Source organism: Rhinolophus ferrumequinum, chromosome 2 (genome assembly GCF_004115265.2).
Source record: "Rhinolophus ferrumequinum isolate MPI-CBG mRhiFer1 chromosome 2, mRhiFer1_v1.p, whole genome shotgun sequence".
Lineage (NCBI taxonomy): Eukaryota > Metazoa > Chordata > Mammalia > Chiroptera > Rhinolophidae > Rhinolophus > Rhinolophus ferrumequinum.
The window spans coordinates 107601440-107618581 of NC_046285.1; the positions used below are offsets into that span (position 1 = coordinate 107601440).

Below are 17142 nucleotides of genomic sequence, written 5' to 3' on the forward strand. Positions count from 1 at the left end.
TGAGTGAGCAGGTGGCCAGGAGTGGGGCCCAGTGAGCTCACAGAGTCTGATTTGGGGGGGGACCATGGGAAGAGGAGCAGTGAAGAGCGGAGGGGCTGAGGCAGGCAGCTCACCCTCACTGGGCTCCATCCAAGGGTCCCCGAGTGAGTGACCAGGTTGGGGGGCAGTTGGTGTGAGCCCTGCCTGCCTGGTGGTGGGGGAAGGGGGGGTTCGCAATTCAGCATGACCACCCCAGCTTGTTGGAACCAAGGCACAGCTTTATTGAGAATGTCCAACCTCCCTAATTATGGGAAGACATGGGCCCTCAGCCCTTCTGGGTGCCCTCATGTAGCACCCCTTTGCTTCCCACAGCTCAGAGCTCACCCCGTTGTCCCCATGAAATACAAAAGAGCCCGATAGATAAAGCCCCCAGCAATCCCAGGCTCCCCCAACCCTGCGGGCAGCGCCCTTCAATGGTGTGAAAACAGCTTGCACCATGGCGGCTCCGCCGTGAAGGAGGGCCGTGGTCTTCTAGGCGCTGTCACTCTGTCACTGGCTCTGGCCATGCATACACTGTGGATAAGTCATGCCTTCAGTTTGTGCGGCTGTCCCACAAGCTGACACCCTCAGCTCACCCAGGGATGTGGGCATTCTCGCCCCAACGGGAAAGGGGTGGACAGGACATCCTGGCTAGCTCTCCAGTCCCATCATTTCAACACCAGTAAGAAGGGACTTTTCCCTAATGGCTGGGAGATCATATTGCTCCCCTTCCATGTGGAGACATCCTTGGCTTTTGGGGGTACTCAGAAGGCCCCCCAGGGCTGCAGCATCACCGCCTGGATCCTGTGCACCACAGCAAGGCCTGCAACTCTTCCCAGAGGAAGTTTCCTGCTGTTCCACCTGTGGCCGCACCTGAGTCCCCAAGCAGACACGGCAGGCCTGTCCCTCCAAGGCTTCTCATGCAGGGTCCGCCCAAACACACCCTGCATCACTGCCGGGCTCCTAAACAGGTGAGCGCCTTCCAACCCGCCAGCCAAAACAGGCATCCCCCGGGCAGCTGTGCTGTGCGTGCACCGATGTGACTCCGAGGGGGAGCCCGTGTCTGTAAGCCAGGGTTCTGGGAGGCTCCCGTGGTCCAGAAATCACCGCACGGCCGAGTCAGAGGCCTGACCGGGGAAAACATGCATGAGCAATGGCTCTCACCTTTAAAAAGAAGGTCAAGGCCATGTCCGGCACAGGAAACCTCTCCCAGGTGGAGCTTTGGGAAAGGTTTATTAGGGAGACCTGCATCAAGCCTCACCTCCCGCGACAGGCGGGCACGGCAGTGGGGCTGCCCAGCCAGCGCCCGACACCCCTGCTGGCCTCGACAGCCACTGCTGACCACAGTGACGGCTCGGGGCAGCCTGAGGCCTCCTGAAGACGCAGCCCACATGCTGGGACTCAGCCCGGGTCCAGGGGAGGCTGTGTCTGTGGTAGTCACCTCCACCTCCCCGGTGCACGGGAAGACACTGGGACTTCAGCATAGGTCCCGAGGAGGGCCTGGCAGCTTGGGGTCCCCGCCAGGTCACTCCATGTCCTGCAGCTCCTGCTTGTGCAGGGTCTGTAGCCGGCTGACCACGGTCTGGTGCACAGCCTCCAGCCCCTCGGTGTCCAGGTCCTGCAGCAGCAGCAGGATGGCAGCCAGGACGTTGTTCTGGGAATACACAGAGTCCTGACTGAGCACCACGCCCGGCCGGGCCAGGATACCCACACCACGACGCGCCCAGGGCCCTGGCCAGCAGCACGCCATGTCACGGAGATGGGCCTTCCAGATCGACCAACAGCAGACCGCACGATAGGGACTCGGGCGCCTGAAGCCACAGCTCCGGTGTGGCGCTCCCGGCCTCGGGGAGGTCCTACATACCAACCAACTCACCTTGTGCTCACAGCCTGGAGGCCCAGAGATGCTGCGTAACTGGTCCTCGGTCACACAGCTGGTTACGGTCAAGCAGGGATTGATGAGATGGCTCAGTAACACGCTCAGACGCACACGTGCTTGTTTGTGTGGCGTGTGTGTGTCTATGTGCCTACACCCAGTTTCTATCTCCATTTGAGCAGATATGTCATCGTTTCTGCTATAAAAATTCAGGAAGTATTTTTTGGGAAGGAACCCAGACTGGAGCTCCCCACCCCTGGGGCCTGGCTTTGTGAGTCCCTGCGGTGTCTTCAGCCACACAATCCCAGTCTGCGCAGAGGGAGCCGGCGGCCACCCCATCACACTCACCCTGTTCTTGTGACTGTTCACAGCCTCCCTCTGTGAGAAGGAAGGAAACTGGTCCCGGCCCGGGGCCTTCAGGCAAAGCTGCCCCTGGACGCTGCTGCTGGGGGACAAAGACGGTATGAGGCCGAGGAGCACGACCCATTTCTGCCGGGTCAGCCCCCAGAGCCTCGGAGCGCAGCGAGGAGAGACTGCTAACAATGGCCCCCCTTGTCCGCTGAGCATGCAGGGAAACTCCCATCATGTGACAGGAGCACCGGACACAAGGGCGGGAGGGTAGAACCGCTGCCCCAGCACCTACGAGGTGAGACAATGAAGTTCGTGAACTTGTTCCAACGATGTTGCTGACCGTTTCTGATGTCAGAGGGATTATTCATTATAAATTTGTACCAACTGGACAGTTAACCGAGTTTACTATTTGGAAGCACTGAAAACACTGCGTGAAAAAGTTAGACGACCTGAACTTTTTGCCAACAATTCATGGCTCTTGCATCACGACAATGCACCAGCTCACATGGCACTGTCTGTGAGGGAGTTTTTAGCCAGTAAACAAATCACTGTATTGGAACACCCTCCCTACTCACCTGATCTGGCCCCCAATGACTTCTTTCTTTACCGGAAGATAAAGGAAATATTGAAAGGAAGACATTTTGATGACATTCAGGACATCAAGGGTAATAACGACGACAACTCTGATGGCCATTCCAGAAAGAGTTCCAAAATTGCTTTGAAGGGTGGACCAGGCGCTGGAGTTGATGTATAGTTTCCCGAGGGGAGGACTTTGAAGGTGACCATAGTGATATACAGGAATGAGGTGTGTAGTACTTTTTTCTAGGATGAGTTCGCGAACTTAATTGTCCTACTTCACATTTCTCCCTGATCCCCTGGGGACTGCCTGCCAGCACCCCGAACTCCTACCCAGCGTCCAGGGTGGGGGCACTAAATGCAAGAGTGCTTGTGACAGCCTCTGTGGGTGACAACCCAGGAAAACAAAAGGTGGCTTTGCCTGCTAAGTGGACTGAGCCTGGGGGCCCCACTGGGACAACTGTCTACGTTCCTCATAGTTTCTGCTCATAAACGTCTGTGACAACCAGAGAACTATCCCCAGAAGCTACCCTCTGTCTCCCACAGGCTCCTGGAGGACGCACTGCAGCTTTCCCTCTGCCAGCCCAGCTGCCCTTGCGTACCCCCCGACCCCCACGCAGGGCTGCTTCCCCACTTGCACACACGCTATGCCCTGGCCTTCTCTTGGACACCGAGGGCCAGATGAGAAAGAGTGGCCCTGGACACTGGCTCCTTTCCCTCCCCAGAGAGGTGGTCACAGGTCACGGACTCTCCTCGGAGGGAGGATGTGACAGGCCTGGTGGCGCACCTTGCCTCCTCCTCGCCGAAGCTCAGCAGGTCCCTTTGGGTCTCAGCAGTGGCATTCACGGTGCTCTGGGTGTAGGACAACTCAGGCCGGCCATTCCCCACGCCCTCTCTGCTGGGGGCCGTGATGTCCTCTCCCTCCATCAATGCTCGGGACAGCTCCTCCTCTGTCACAGCTTTGGGGGGAACGAGAGGGGAGAAAAGCATGAGTGGCCTCAGCACACGCCAGCCCCACGCACCTCAGCCTTTAGCACAGTCTGCCTTAGAAGAGGGGTGTTTGTCCACCCAACGGCCAGTGCCTGGGAACAGGGCCAGGTCCCCAACCCTGGCTCCCGCTGGACACACAGCAGGTAGCCCACGACTGCTTGTGGATCTGAATTTCAGTGTTTCTCAAATGCAAGTACAGTGGTACCTCGGTTTTCTAACGTAATCCATCAGATGTGAATCATGTGAATCATGTTCGAATTCTGAAACGTTCGAAAACAGCCAACAGCGAGGCCTCAGGATCTTGCACTCAGCGGAAGTCGCGTGACATGTTCGACTTCCGAGGCGTGTTCGAACACCGAAGCATTTACTTCCGGATTTATGGTGTTTGTAAACCAAAATGTTTGTCAACGGAGACATTAGAAAACAGAGGTGCCACTGTACTCAGAACCTCAAATTAAAGAGGCACAGAATAATGCAGCGTTCATCCCATTTCTCTGACATGTGACTGATTTCCCTGGAATTTATCTGTGTTGAAATTGGTCGTCTGGGAGAAAGTAACTGTGCGCATCAGTCTAGGAGGCAGTACACTGAGAATGTGGGCGGCTGACCAGAGAAAGGTTCGGCCTCGTTTGGGTGGAACTCGCGAGGTGGGAGCACGAAGCTCGCAGTGCCCTGGGCACAGGGGTGCAGGTGACACTCTGCACCCAACAAGAAGAGGGGGACACCACGTAACCCAGGGCTGGAGCAGGCACCGCCACCCTGGGTCCCCGGGGACCAGCAGTGACACTGCTCGGTGGACGTGTTTGGAGCAGTGTTAACAGGAAGGAAGGAGCGGAGAGCCCAGTATGCATGGACAGTGAGGAGGGCAAATGGACAGTAGAAGGTTCACCGTGGTCCCACCAAGGAACGGGGTCCCCACACATTCTGAAAGGAGGCAGAAAGTGGGGGTCCTCGGGAAGAGTAGAGGTGGGGCTGTGTGTCCGTGCCCGGCCTGGTCACCCACTCTGGTTGTCCAGCGTGTGCAGATGTGGCAGGACGCGCAGCACGGTCATGCGGTACAGGTGGGGGTCGGGGCCACAGCACGGGTTCTCCGCCAGCCACAGCACACGCAGGTGCGGCAGGTCCTTCAGGTACAAGAGCTCGGCCAGGCTGCAGATGCGGTTTCCCCGCAGGTACAGCTCGCTCAGCTGCCGGCACCGGCTCATGGGCTCCAGGGTCGACACGCTGTTGACGCTGAGGAGAGAGCGCAGGGAACTGTCTGCCACCACAAGGAAACTGAGGCACAGAGGTCTGAGCCTCCCCCGGTGGCACAGCTCTAAGCCCTTTCATTCATTCACCGACTGGACAGGCTCGGCCAGCACTGGGGCTGCCGAGAGCACACGGAGGGCAGCACAGGGACCCAAAGGCAGCCACGGAAGGCACAGAGAACGCCCAGAGCTAGTGAAGGACAAACAGGGTGGCCAGCCATTTGACCAGAAAGGTACGTCACGGGGTCTGCACACGAGCCAGGGCCTACGACCACAACACTCGGTGAGTTCCAGAACCTTCTCAGCTGCCAAACAAGGCCAGTGTGCCCTCCTTATAGTTTAAGCCCGTCAGGTTTCGCACATGGGGACCTGCAGGAACCTTACAGGGATCTTACACCCACCCCAGCACCATAGCAGCAGGCTCCCACCAGCCTAGGCTGCCTCCCTGGGTCCAGAGTGGGCAGGAGGAAGCCAGGGGCAGACCCTCCAAGCTCCCCACTGCCTGCAAGCCAGTGACAGAAGTTGGTTCACTCAGTCTGTTAAAACACCAATGACTCCAAAAGGTGACAGTTATGAATGACAGATCATGGGATACAAAGAAACCAGCAGAGCTCCGGGCTGCGGCTGTGATGGAACCAGGTGAGGAAAGGCTGCGGTACTGGGGCAGATGCGGCATCCATGAGGGCTGCCTCCCTGGACTGCGAGGGTGGGCAGGGATGGAGCAGGGGGTGGCCCCGGGTGCACCAGAAAGGGGGGCAGCTCAGGCGGGGACTGAGAGCAAGTGGCCCTCCCACACTCTCCTGCAGGGGTTTCGGGTTGTCTAGCCACACGTGGCAGGGGGGTCTGAAAGCTCTCCTCCTCTTTCCAGCCGCAGTGACTGAGAGCGACAGCAGCGTTCCGGTACCTGAGGGTGATCACTTCCAGGCTGGGCATTTCCCGGCAGATGGAGATCTAGGGAGGAAAAGAGGGTGCCTGCAGACACTGCTGGGCATGGGTGTCGTGACCTCACTGCTCTCCATCGGCAAAGCAGAGAAACAGGTTGGGAGCAGTGGACTCCACCTGCACGGCCTACGTGGCGAGGCTGCTGTCCCCTGCACGCGCACGGAACACACAGGCATGTGGGCTCCACGCAGCCTGCCACGCTACAGCCACACCTCAGCCTGAAGGAGAAACATGCGCTCTCTCGAAAACTTTTAAAACTACATCGATGCCATCAGAGGCTGCCGACCATTGAGACAGAGCAGTCCTGGTCTTAGAAGACACCAAAGTACATCAGGTAAGGGGACCTCGATACCCCCTATGCTGGACAGACACCCTTTATTCTTGCTGTCCTTGAGCTACAGGAGAAGGACGGAAGTCCCTTTTTGCCAACACAGCTGGGCCAAATGGGAGACAGGCTGGAAACTAGGACCTCAGACCCTACTGACACGTTGATTGAGCGGCAAAGAGTGCTGAGGAGCTCAGGTGGGGGCCTCAGGCTCCCCGACCTGTGAGGCTGTTGAGTGTGCAGCCCCTAGTATCTGCCCGCCTGCCATTCGCCGGGCACTGAGCCACACGGGCCCTGACCGCAGCAAGTTCATGGTCAGGCCAAAGCCTTGCCATGTGCAATGGATCTGTTTTCTGTCACAGTGATGTTTCTGTTTTGTCCTGCTAAATATGCGGTACTTCGGCTACTGCATGAGGTGGAATTGGCTTTTCTGGACAGCCCGTTTGCAACTTTGTTTTTAAGGAAAGGTACAGTTCAAGTTACAAAACTAGATAAGAACCGAATGACTGGCACTCAAACTGCGCCAGGTGGGGACATCCATTCTAGGAGTGATCCAGAGAGAAAAGAAGAAATCTAGCCGCAGACCCTAAGCTCCCTTGGCTCTGCACTGCTGCCCACCCCCCAGGCCCCGTCTCTTCCTGCCATGGGGGTGGGCATGGAGCTGGGTGTGACAGAGGAAGAGCTGAAGTGAGGAATCGCCTCCTCATTGACTTCATGTCCAGAAACCCACAGAGACCCCCCAGCCGAGCGTACTTCTCTGTAAAGTAAAGCCAACCCCTGGGCCCCCAGGTCAGAGTGGGGCTGAGCTTGGTTCTGTCCCCTCTTCTGAGACCTGCACGGACATGGGAGCCTTTCAGTGACACGAGAACGTCCAAAGGAACTTCAGATAAACTGGAACCCGAGGGAATGCTTTATTAGGGTTCTGCCTCACAACGACTGCCAAATGAACAAAGTACTGGATCAGGGCCTGAAATGAATGGGTGGGGTCCTGCAATTTAACAATTCCCTGAAGAGGCTACAGCTGGGGCGGGGGTCAGGGCTCTTTGGAGATGGTCAGCATAATACTTACGTCTGTGAGGCGGCTGCCCCTGGGGAAGGAAAAGACATACATACATTAATTTTGTTAAAGGTGAAAGCATAAAACTAAACACAAAAACTGCAAACATTAATGACAAATGTCGACAAACTTAAAGATCCTATGATTTCAAAGACAAAGTAAAAGCAAGCTTGCCCAGATAACTGACAAAAGTGTCAAAAATCGTCCCCTGGTTGATTCTCAAGAAAATCAGGCCCATGTTTGGTGCCTGAGGGCTGCTTCTCAGCTAAGGAGCAGCAGAGGCGTCTCCATCGGGGGACACAAGAGGGACTCATCCACGAGGCTCTGGTAGCAGGACCACTTCCCTCACTGATGTAAACAAACAAGCGAGTCTTTATAAGAGGCCAGGTTCAAAGGTTAAACATGCAACTTACGGAACACACGTTGCATAGCCCAGAATAGGGTGGTTGTTTCTCCCTGCTTAGAGGAGGTATAACCACCGCCAACAGAACAAAGAAATGGTTATTGAAAACAGATTCGGGGATGTTGTGGCCGATGACCAGATGTGCCAGGGCAGAGAACAAGGCTTGTTAACGAACAGGTGGAGCTCCCACCTGGCAGCCAATGTGCCGGCACCAGGACACCAGCGGGAGGAAGGTCTGCTCTTGGCTGAGCCCCCTTCCCGCCCCCCACAGTCCGGTGCACAGTGTCGTGTGAAGCCTGGCTCTGAGTCCCCAGGGAACACCCACACATCTTTCAGGAGCTCAGGAAATGCTTCTGGCCCTTCCTTGGCCCAGTGAGGCCTACTTACTGCCTTGAAGCCTGCACTGACCCCACAGCACCTGTATCCCACTGTCACCTCCCAGGACTCAGTTACCAGAATGACTACTGACTCACTGCTGTAGCATCTCAGCTCTCTTTCCTTCCCCTAGAAATGGTGTTAATCACCTGCTCTCCCACCTTGTTAGTGGACGTGGCTCCCGGTCACTGGCAGTGTCAGAAATCAGACCCTTCACAGAGGTAACCATCTGCCCTACCACCGCTGTCTGGAAGCCCACAATGAGTCTTCAAGGTAATTCTAATTGTTTCACGCAAGGATAGCAGGTTTGGAGCCTGTGCCTGAAATACCACCACTGGGAAGGGTGCCGGGTGTGAGTGTGTGAAAATTCTGGAATGACTTTTGCCAGTGGCCACCTGAGGTGGTGGCAGCACCTCCCAGAGGCTGTGGGTCCTTGGGACCCAGAAGGCCAGCCTGGGACAGAGGCCAGGTCGGCCGGGCTGGAAGTGCCCCTTCCACCCCAACTAGGCGATCTCGATCCCATCCCAGGGCCGCGGTGCCGGGCGGGGGCCCATCCCAGGGCGGAGGTATCGAGCAGGGGGCCCATCTCAGGGAGCGGGTGCCGGGCATAGGTCTCCGGCCCAGGGCAGTGGTGCGGGCAGTGGAGGGGGACGCGCGAGGACGGCCCCGGGGCTCTGGGCCTTACCAGCAGTTGAGTTTCCGCACGCTGTGCAGCTCCGAGGCCTTGGCCCGGGACAGGACCATCTTCCGCGTCAGCTTCATGGCAGCGGGCCGCCGGGACCCCAGACCCCCGCACGGCCCCCTACCCGCCGGCTCTCCTGGAGAATTTCCGCTCCTCGGCGGCGCGTCTCCAGGGGGCGGGGCCCGCGTCGTTAGGGGCGGGTCCTGCGAGCCCATTGGCTTCCCGGTGAGGGGGCGGGGAAGCGCGAGCGCAGTGGAGCCGTCCGGCCTTTCGTACCCCGCGGTGGCTCCGCCTTCCTCGACCCTCTCCCCGTTCTGCGCATGCGCGGCGTAGGGAGGCGCGGCTCTGACGTCATTCTGCGGCGACCGGAGATGGTGACGCGTCCCCAAGTCCAGAGCTCCAGCCCCAGCCGCGATCTGCGTACCCCCAGCCCCCAGGCCTGAGCCCCCAGCTCCGAGCCCCAGTCCCAGCCCCGGGCGTTAGAGGTGTTCTCTTAGCTACCCGGAATTACAGCGGTTTAAACTCGTTGAAATAGGAAATCCAGGACAGTCCCAGGGCTGTGTTGATTCCCTCCCTCCCTTTCATTGTTTAAGGACATGAGGCAGGCGCTGAAGACATGGGGCCAGCCCTAGCAGAGACCTCACAAGTGTTTAAACCTTTTAGAAAGTAAAGGTTCTTTGGGCTGCAAATTACATTAAGACGGGCATTTGGGATCTCAGATGGGTGAGGGACGATAAGACCAAACTTTGTAGTCAGCCTCCTGGGCGCCCTCATCTCCTCTAGGCCCCGGTCCTGGCTTAGGCGTCCCCAGCCCCGTCTCAGCAAAGACCCTGTAAGTCACCCCCCAACCTTGATGGCTGGTCATTCTCATTGTCTGATTCAGTCCTTATCCCCTCGCCTCCCCCAGGGGGTTTCTGGTCGCCTTGGCCTGCCTTCAGCAAGGTCCACAGCCCTTGAAGTGTCAGTAATTTCCCATCACTGGCCCCCAACTCTGCTCCTTGGCGATAGCGCCCCACTTGTCCTGGTATTGGAGTTGAGCGCACTCTCTGTCCCCTTTGGCACTAGTCTTGGACAAAGCCCTCCTTGCCATTTTAACAAGTGTCACGGTAATTTTTTTCTTTCACAGAAGTCAAAGATTGCTTTCCCAGGATGTCACAGCAACATCCGAAGCCCAGGGCCCCCAAGACTGGCGGAGGACCTGCTTGTATAAGAGGCTCATGGCATGACGCGGGGTCGTGATTTGGTGGGTGAGAGTGGAATTTTGCTATGGGATCTCCCATCCTGCCCAACCTTGCCATTTTTATCATAAAGACAATCTAGGGGATTCTAAAAGGAGGAAAATGTCCCCACTTTAATGAACAACTGCTGCTGTTGCCTATGTGGTTCCGTGGGCTGTATTTTGCTGGGTCATAGGGTGCTGTGAGGGGGTTATCAACCAGATTCTTGCCCGAGCGCTCCCATCGGTGCCCGGGTGAGATGGCCCAGAAGTGCTGTGTGAGCCTCCTCAGGCAGCAGAGAACTTTGGCGTTCTTTGGAGTAGGAAGGCAAGCTCGCAAACAGTGCCAGTCAGAGGTGTCAGACAGACACTGGCGTTAGTAGTGGCCTCCTGGAGAACTGGCCCAGGTATCAGGGCCTGAGAGGATGGCTCTCATGGTGGAAGCCTACAGTCACAAAAAGCCAAGATTTCGGTGGTGGCATGCAGGGACACTGTGGGTCTATCACAGAAAAGAAACATTCCAGCAGTCGGATGGCCTGTGGGCTGGGGGATGGAGAAGGGTTCGGTGCTCAGGGTGGCGATCAGTGGTTGTTGGGTCAATGTAAGATTGGGGAGGATAGGGCCGGCCCCGGTGGCTCAGGCGGTTGGAGCTCCGTGCTCCTAACTCCGAAGGCTGCCGGTTTGATTCCCACATGGGCCAGTGGGCTCTCAACCACAAGGTTGCCAGTTCGACTCCCATAGGAGATGGCCTGCGTCCCCTGCAACTAGCAACGGAAACTGGACCTGGAGCTGAGCTACGCCCTCCACAACTAAGACTGAAAGGACAACTTGACTTGGAAAAAAAGTCTTGGAAGTACACACTGTTCTCCAATAAAGTCCTGTTCCCCTTCCCCCCCCCCCCAAAAAAAAAAAAAAAAAAGATTTGGGAGGACAGGGCGTCTCCGAGCATGTGTACCAGGTTCTTAGCCGGCAAGCAGGCTTGAGCTAAGAGAAATGCCAGTGACACCGGGGCTCAGCCCCATCTAGTGACAGGAAGCTTCTGGCAGGCCCAGGCTGAGTTTGCAGAGGGTCTCTGGCTGTCCCAACTGAAGAGCCGTGTCAAGTGGCAGGGACAAAGCAACAGCTGCCAGGACCCATGGAGAGCAGGCTGGGCCGAGAGGTGATGCAGAAGCATCCAGAGAGATGTCCAAGGTGTGGAAGGATACTACAGACAGATGGAAGAAAGCAAGCCTGTGCAGCATTTGGTTCTGGGCGAACTGAGCAGGCATGTGACGGAGCACTGTATGTGGTGATGGATGCCAGTGGGCCAGTCACTGCTGGGAAGAGGGCGTTAGTGTTAGCCCTGCTTGTGCCAGGCTTGACCCCACCTGGCTGAGATGGCCCCTCCCCCTTCTACCTGGACTGGTGTGGCCGGGCCCCAACTCTCTAGCCTTGCCAGTCAGAGAAGTGGCACCCGTCCTGTGCCCCTTGATAACGCCCGAGGGGTTGGGGCCTCCCTCTGGGAGGGCTGCACCTGGAGGGTTTTTGTTGGTGATGGGGCCAGGGAAGAGGTGTGGAGACCCCGCAGGTCTGCCCTGAGAAGGTCAAGGTCAAATCACATTCAGGGCATGTGATTTCCCTGAACCGAGGAGTCACTGGGGAGCAGGAGCCACTTTCCCGAGTCCATGTGGCCTGGCCATCTGCCAGGATACATCTGCTTCTCTTCTCAGCTGAGGGTGAGGACAGGCTCCTGTCAGGTCCCCACATGGAAAGCAGGAAGAGGGCACAGGCTTGCTCAAGTGGGTACCTGTGAAACCCCTGCCACTTCTAGGTGACAGGGTGGTTGGGTGCGAATCAGCTGAAGGTCCTGGCGATTCTGATGACATTTGTGAAGTGAAGACTGCATGGTGTTGGGCTGTGTTGCTGTGCCTTTCCCAGAACTCGCTCCCCACGTAGCGCCAGTGCGACTTGTCCCAGAGAGGAGCTGGTGTACGCTTTGGAAGGAGGAGGAGGAGCAGCTGGTCAGACGTGGGGGAGACGGGGTCGTGTGCTCCTCTTCCTGGCAGCTGCCCTGCCCCCTCCCACTCCCCATTCCTCGGCAGGCTCCTCCTGGGCACCGCCTCCCTGCCTGGGGGCTGCTCAGTGACCCCCTTCTCCAGCTTCTCCTTTTGGATGTGCAGGTCTGCAGCGCCCTCGCACAGTTGTCGAGCTGAATTGCTGTAACATATTTTGTGTTTCATAATACAGGGCTTTTGCTTCCCTAAATGAACCCTGACAGGAGAAGGGCAACCAAACTTAAACCAAAAGTGAAACCTTGGCTCACATAAGGAGCCCAGAAGCCAAGGGAGGGGACCTCAAGCGTGGCTTGCTGCAGGGTTTGGTCTCTACCCACCCCTGCCACCAGTGACCGCATCCAGATGCCCCTCACCCTCGGCTCCAGGCCCAAGAGCCTCCCTGTCGCGTCCAGCGCAACACGGACAGTGAGGGTGCGAGAAGGGGCAGCTTTGGGTTAAGTTTTTAAGAAAGAAACATACAGAGACTTAAAGCAGTTAAATCTCAGAAGGCCAGGGGTCTCACGGTTCTGAAAGACTGGAGCCCAGAACAAAGCTGCCTGGAGGTTTTTATTGATAAGTATACAAGGGAGTAGCAGTGTTTCTGGCACGGTCTGTGAGACTCACTTACCACGTTATAGAAACAACCCAAACCAATTATGTTGCTCTTCAAACAGCCGAAGCAGCAAGTCCTTGAGGTGAGGTCTGCAACTCCTTTAAGGGACATATATCACATGGCGAAATTGTTTTACAGAGCTGAGCAGACAGAACTTAATCTTATCACTCTCAAGACTCTTCTCCCAATTAGGTGAGAGGGAAAAGTCAGAGCCAGCAGCCGCTTTTCCCAGGCAGGGGGAAGGGGAGACAAGGCCCCTTCCCACATCTTTCTAAGGCAGCTCCTGGGGGTCTCCATGGGGTTCCGCCTGGCTTGAGTGCCCCCCCACCCCCGTGGGGAACCGTACTCGTCATTGGCTGCAAACCCTCTTTTGGAGACTAAATAGAGAGAAATATACAGTCCCAGAGATGCACAGTCTCACAGACTCTTCTTTCCTTAAGCAAAGACATGGGGGGACAGTCTGCTAGGCTGCTGTGTGACAACACCTCACGTCCAGTACAAAGAATGCTTTCTCCCAATGGCTCAGGTGCAAGTTTGGGTACTGGCCTGGCATGGGTCCCATGCCACCTTAAATCCATCGCTGTGGCTGTCTGCAAAATGCCCGATGGCCAGCCTGAGAGGGTAGGGGACCCAGAGGGACATCTGACAAGAAGAGGAAAGGGCTGCCGCTGGGCCATTGTGGCCTTGGGACAGGTGACCACCAAACCCATCTGTGGGGACAGAGCCCCAGAGAGCAGTTTCCAGGCTCTCAGCCTCACGTGGAAAGGTGCTGGCTCGGGTAGTAGATGGCCATCTGCTGTGACTGGTTGGCCGTCAGCTGTAACCATTGAGCCATTGGTCACTAATATAACTGCCGCGGCTATGGAGGGAAGTCGAGGAGAGAGGAGGAGAGTGGAGGAGAGTCGGTCGGTTGGCAGCAAAGCGGACAGCAGGTCACACGTCGTGTAAACCCAGCCTCCAGTGAGACCATAGTGGTATGACTCCCCTACCTATGGCTCCGTGGGTGTTCCTTTTTGGCCTCACCATGTCCTGCGTTCTTGTGTGGGGGGTGGGACCAGAGACCCCGCAGGCCGCCCCGCGTGACACCATCCTTGAGTCCCCTGCTAAAACTGCTGTATTTCAGCAGAGACGTCCCTTTCCCAGAGGTCACTCTGGGACTCCGTTCCCAGAATTCCCATGTGGCCGGCGCCCAAGGGTTGTCACTGTGGCCCTGGCCACAATAGGATGGTCTCTGCTCTTTAAAAAAAAAAATTATAATTCAGCATGTCTAAAGACCTTGCTGACTGAGTCCAGTTCTGACGCAGCTGAGCCACGAGCTTCGCTTCTGCCAATGCCAGGTGCCCAGACCAGCATGGCTCCCTGGACTCCTGAAGCAGCATTGGCTGCACGCACACCTACTGCAGCTCCTCCTTACTGGTCCTTTGAAGCCCCTGGGACCACAGGGGGATGGGAGGGGCTTCCTCATGTCAGATGGCCTGCAAGGGGCATGGAGGTGGGGGTGGGGTCCTGGGCCCCCTGCGGCTTTGGTGGGGGCAACAAGGATCCAGGGAAGGGGCCTGCTGTCCCCAAAGCCCTAACTGCTTGGCCCTCAGCCAGGGCCACCACACAGCGCGTCAGGACCCCCAGGCTCGGGAAGGTTTGGGCTGGACAGTGACAGAACAGAGGGCCCTGCAGGAGGAGAGAAAGCAAGCTGTGGGCCAGGATCCTCTTCCTGATGCCCAGTCATGCAGCTGTGGGAAGGGTCTTCATTCTTCTCAGGGCCTCCCCAGAGTAAGTGGTGAGGGAGGAAGGGGGGAGGGGAGCGTGAGGGCAAGTTCCTTCGTTCCCCTGGGCCACACTTCCCTCACGAGTGCAGATGACATTTCCTGCCACATCAGGTCTTGAGAACAGCAGACAGACATGGGGAGCTTAGCATGGTCCCTGGGCAAGGGGGCATGCGTGGTGACCTCCGAGGACCCTGAGGCGGGTGCTGAGAGGTTGGGAAGGACAGACGGCAGACGTGTTTCAGATCTTCAGGCGAACCACGGGACATTCTCAGAGGAGAGCCGAGCGGCCTGCATCTCCTGATTTAACTCAGTATCCTGAGCGAGTGTGCAGGTGAGGGGGCGTTTCCAGCTCGGTCTGCATCACAGTCGCTATGGAAACGTGCCACCTGTTAGAGCAGGCATGCAGCCAAGAGCGCGTCTGCAGTCTCCACTCTTGTGCAGCACCTACTTACTTTTTACCGGCAGCCCTTTAGGATCAGACGGTTCTGGAATCAGATGACCTGTTGACTTCAGTGATGAAGAAGAACAATGGTATCCCCAGGCATGAAGCCCACGTCTCTTGGTGCTCTCTCGAGACCAGGAGCCAGTCAACCACAGCCCACCGGCGAGACCCAACCGCCGCCTACTTTTGTCAAGTTTTATTGGCACAAAGCCACATCCATCCACTAACATTTTGCCAATGGCTGCTTTCTGGCTGCAGTGGCAGAGTTGAGTAGTTGGGACAGAAACCATGGGCCTGTAAAACCTGAAATATTTACCGCCCGGCCGGTATAGGAATGTCTGCAGCCCTGCTATAACTTTGGCATGCTGGCACCCCCCCACACACACCCCCATGCCACCCCTTCCCCAGGAGCCCACAGCCTTGCTGCTCTGTGTTATTCATGGCCAGAGTGTGTTGACGCCATGTGCTCAGACTGCCATCTTTCTCACAGATTGTGGTTTTCCTCTGGCTGCCAGAGCAATGGGCTTTTTATCTTGGGTACGATGTCCGTGAAAAAGGCCTCTGCTATGTATTGTCTATCTGAGCTGGAAATAAGCCTCCCTCAAGGCCAGAATGGGCTTCATTCCTGCTTTACAGTCAAATGCCATTTTATGGGAAGGATATTTCATAATTGCTCTTGCAATTGCATAATTGTCCTTGTAGACGGAACTGGGCCTTCTTGTGCAACAAGTGGCACTTCTCTAGGAGGGGAGGGACCCCACAGGGAGACATGGGCACAGATGTCTCGTCCAAAGCCTGTCCCCTGAACTTCGTCACCTCAGAGGCGTTCCCACGGGGGCCTGGGATCACTGGAAACAAGCCAGCCCGCGCCTGCACATCGGTCAGCTCTGCCATGGTTGCTGTCTGAGGAAACAGTAAATGAGACGGCAGCCCAGGGAAGGTGCCCTGGACGAGGGTCTGAAGCAGCTGCTGACACTGGCGGGTCTCACCCCTCTCTGGGTTGTGGCCATAGCAAGCCCACTCCCACAGTGGGCACCCACCCGGCATGAGCTAGTTTTCGGGCTCTGAGAATGCGGCTGAGGATGGTGGAGGGCTGTGCCCCTGCAGTGTGTGGCCCAGCAGGCGACAGCTGTTGCGTCCTGTCACACCCGCTGCTGCCCGTCTTCAGTTCTGTGCTGCTAACTGCAGTGGGGCTGCCCTGACTTTGTGCCTCTCAAAGAGTTTGAGTAAACGACCAAGTGCTGCCCTATAAAGGGGCTCTGCCCTATAAAGCTGTGGCACCTTCCCCACAGCTGCTGGAGACCTACGGGTGGCAGGCTAGTGATACCGGACATCCGCAGCCTGTGGACGCACAGCACAGCTGCTGGCTTCTCTGTGGGCGGTGGAGGCGAGGGGCTTTCCACAGGACGACTCTGGGCAGCAGTCTGGACACGAGGTCAGTGCTCCCTGGGGAGGAAATGAGAGGGTGGCGGGTCTGTTAGGAGTCAGCTAATAGCTCTTGGGCCAAATTCGAGAAGCCACAGGACACTCTTCACTTGGCTGGACTTGAGCGGGGCCCAGGAGTGGCCGTGGAGCACTGAGCCGGCAGTGGGGAAGGAGAGGTCGGGCAGACGGCCTTTGTGGGTGAGAGAATTGCGTGGACCTTTAGGGAAAGCCGGGTCAGCTTTTCAGGAGTCAAGTCAGTTCTGCAGTCCCCCTGAGAAGGGCAGTGCTATCAGGGGCCAGCACCCGCGGTGGTGGAGTGAGGGTAGCTGCAGGAGTCTTTCCGGGAGGTGGGGGGTCCTAAGCCCGTTCGTTGGCGGAGTGGCTCGCCCAGCGCCAGGCCCATTTGGGTCTCATGCCCTGCCCTCTGGCAGCTCCTCCACTCCATTGCCCCCTTCCCCGTGGGTTTAACCGAGAAATTTTCCACTAGCCCCTCAAGAGGCAAACCCCGACATGAGTGCGGGTCTGGGGTTCTCTGGGGAGGCCTGGCTCCTGCCCGGCTCCTCCTCGGTTCTCTCCGCGGGCGCAGGACACCGCAGGCTGCGCTCTCCAGCTGCTTTCTGGCTGCAGTGACGCAGAGCGCGCTGCGGGCCACGCGGGCAGTGCGGGGGACGGCACGGGGCGCCGCACGCTTTGCACGGGATGCAGGCGGCCCCGCAGGGCCAGGGCGGCCGTCCTGTGCAGCGGCGCGAGTGACACGGGCGCGGGGCGCTCTGAGCAGGTGCGCGCTCTGGCTGGGGGTGGACAA

At 57.5% G+C, this 17142-nt stretch overlaps 2 protein-coding genes across 12 annotated transcripts in view; one reads left to right on the top strand and one right to left on the bottom strand.

The window, feature by feature from the left end:
* Nucleotides 1-244: 244 nt before the first annotated feature.
* On the bottom strand, nt 245-9018 carry CFAP410 (cilia and flagella associated protein 410). 4 transcript variants are annotated; one of them, XM_033090143.1, is made up of 8 exons: nt 8846-9018; nt 7395-7413; nt 5963-6009; nt 4815-5044; nt 3609-3780; nt 2243-2336; nt 1895-1952; nt 1531-1672 (listed from the first exon to the last, which is right to left on the bottom strand). In XM_033090143.1, exons 1-7 carry the CDS (start codon nt 8920-8922, stop codon nt 1902-1904), a joined length of 690 nt encoding a protein of 229 aa, XP_032946034.1. In that variant the 5' UTR covers nt 8923-9018; the 3' UTR covers nt 1531-1672; nt 1895-1901. The 4 variants fall into 4 exon arrangements, with proteins under 4 accessions (XP_032946018.1, XP_032946009.1, XP_032946034.1 ...); XM_033090136.1 differs by having other exon boundaries at nt 2243-2339; XM_033090127.1 differs by lacking the exon at nt 1895-1952 and having other exon boundaries at nt 245-1672.
* A 6653-nt stretch (nt 9019-15671) lies between these two features.
* The window catches only part of TRPM2 (transient receptor potential cation channel subfamily M member 2), a 48331-nt gene continuing 46860 nt past the window's right edge, over nt 15672-17142 (top strand). For 5 of the 8 annotated variants that reach the window (XM_033130932.1, XM_033130987.1, XM_033130980.1 and 2 more), the window contains exon 1: nt 15672-16347. The gene's annotated coding sequence lies outside the window, so the exon portion shown is untranslated. Of the gene's footprint in view, nt 16348-16389; nt 16536-16986; nt 17116-17142 lie in introns of those variants that run through there. The other 3 variants (XM_033130961.1, XM_033130952.1, XM_033130938.1) reach the window with 3 other exon arrangements.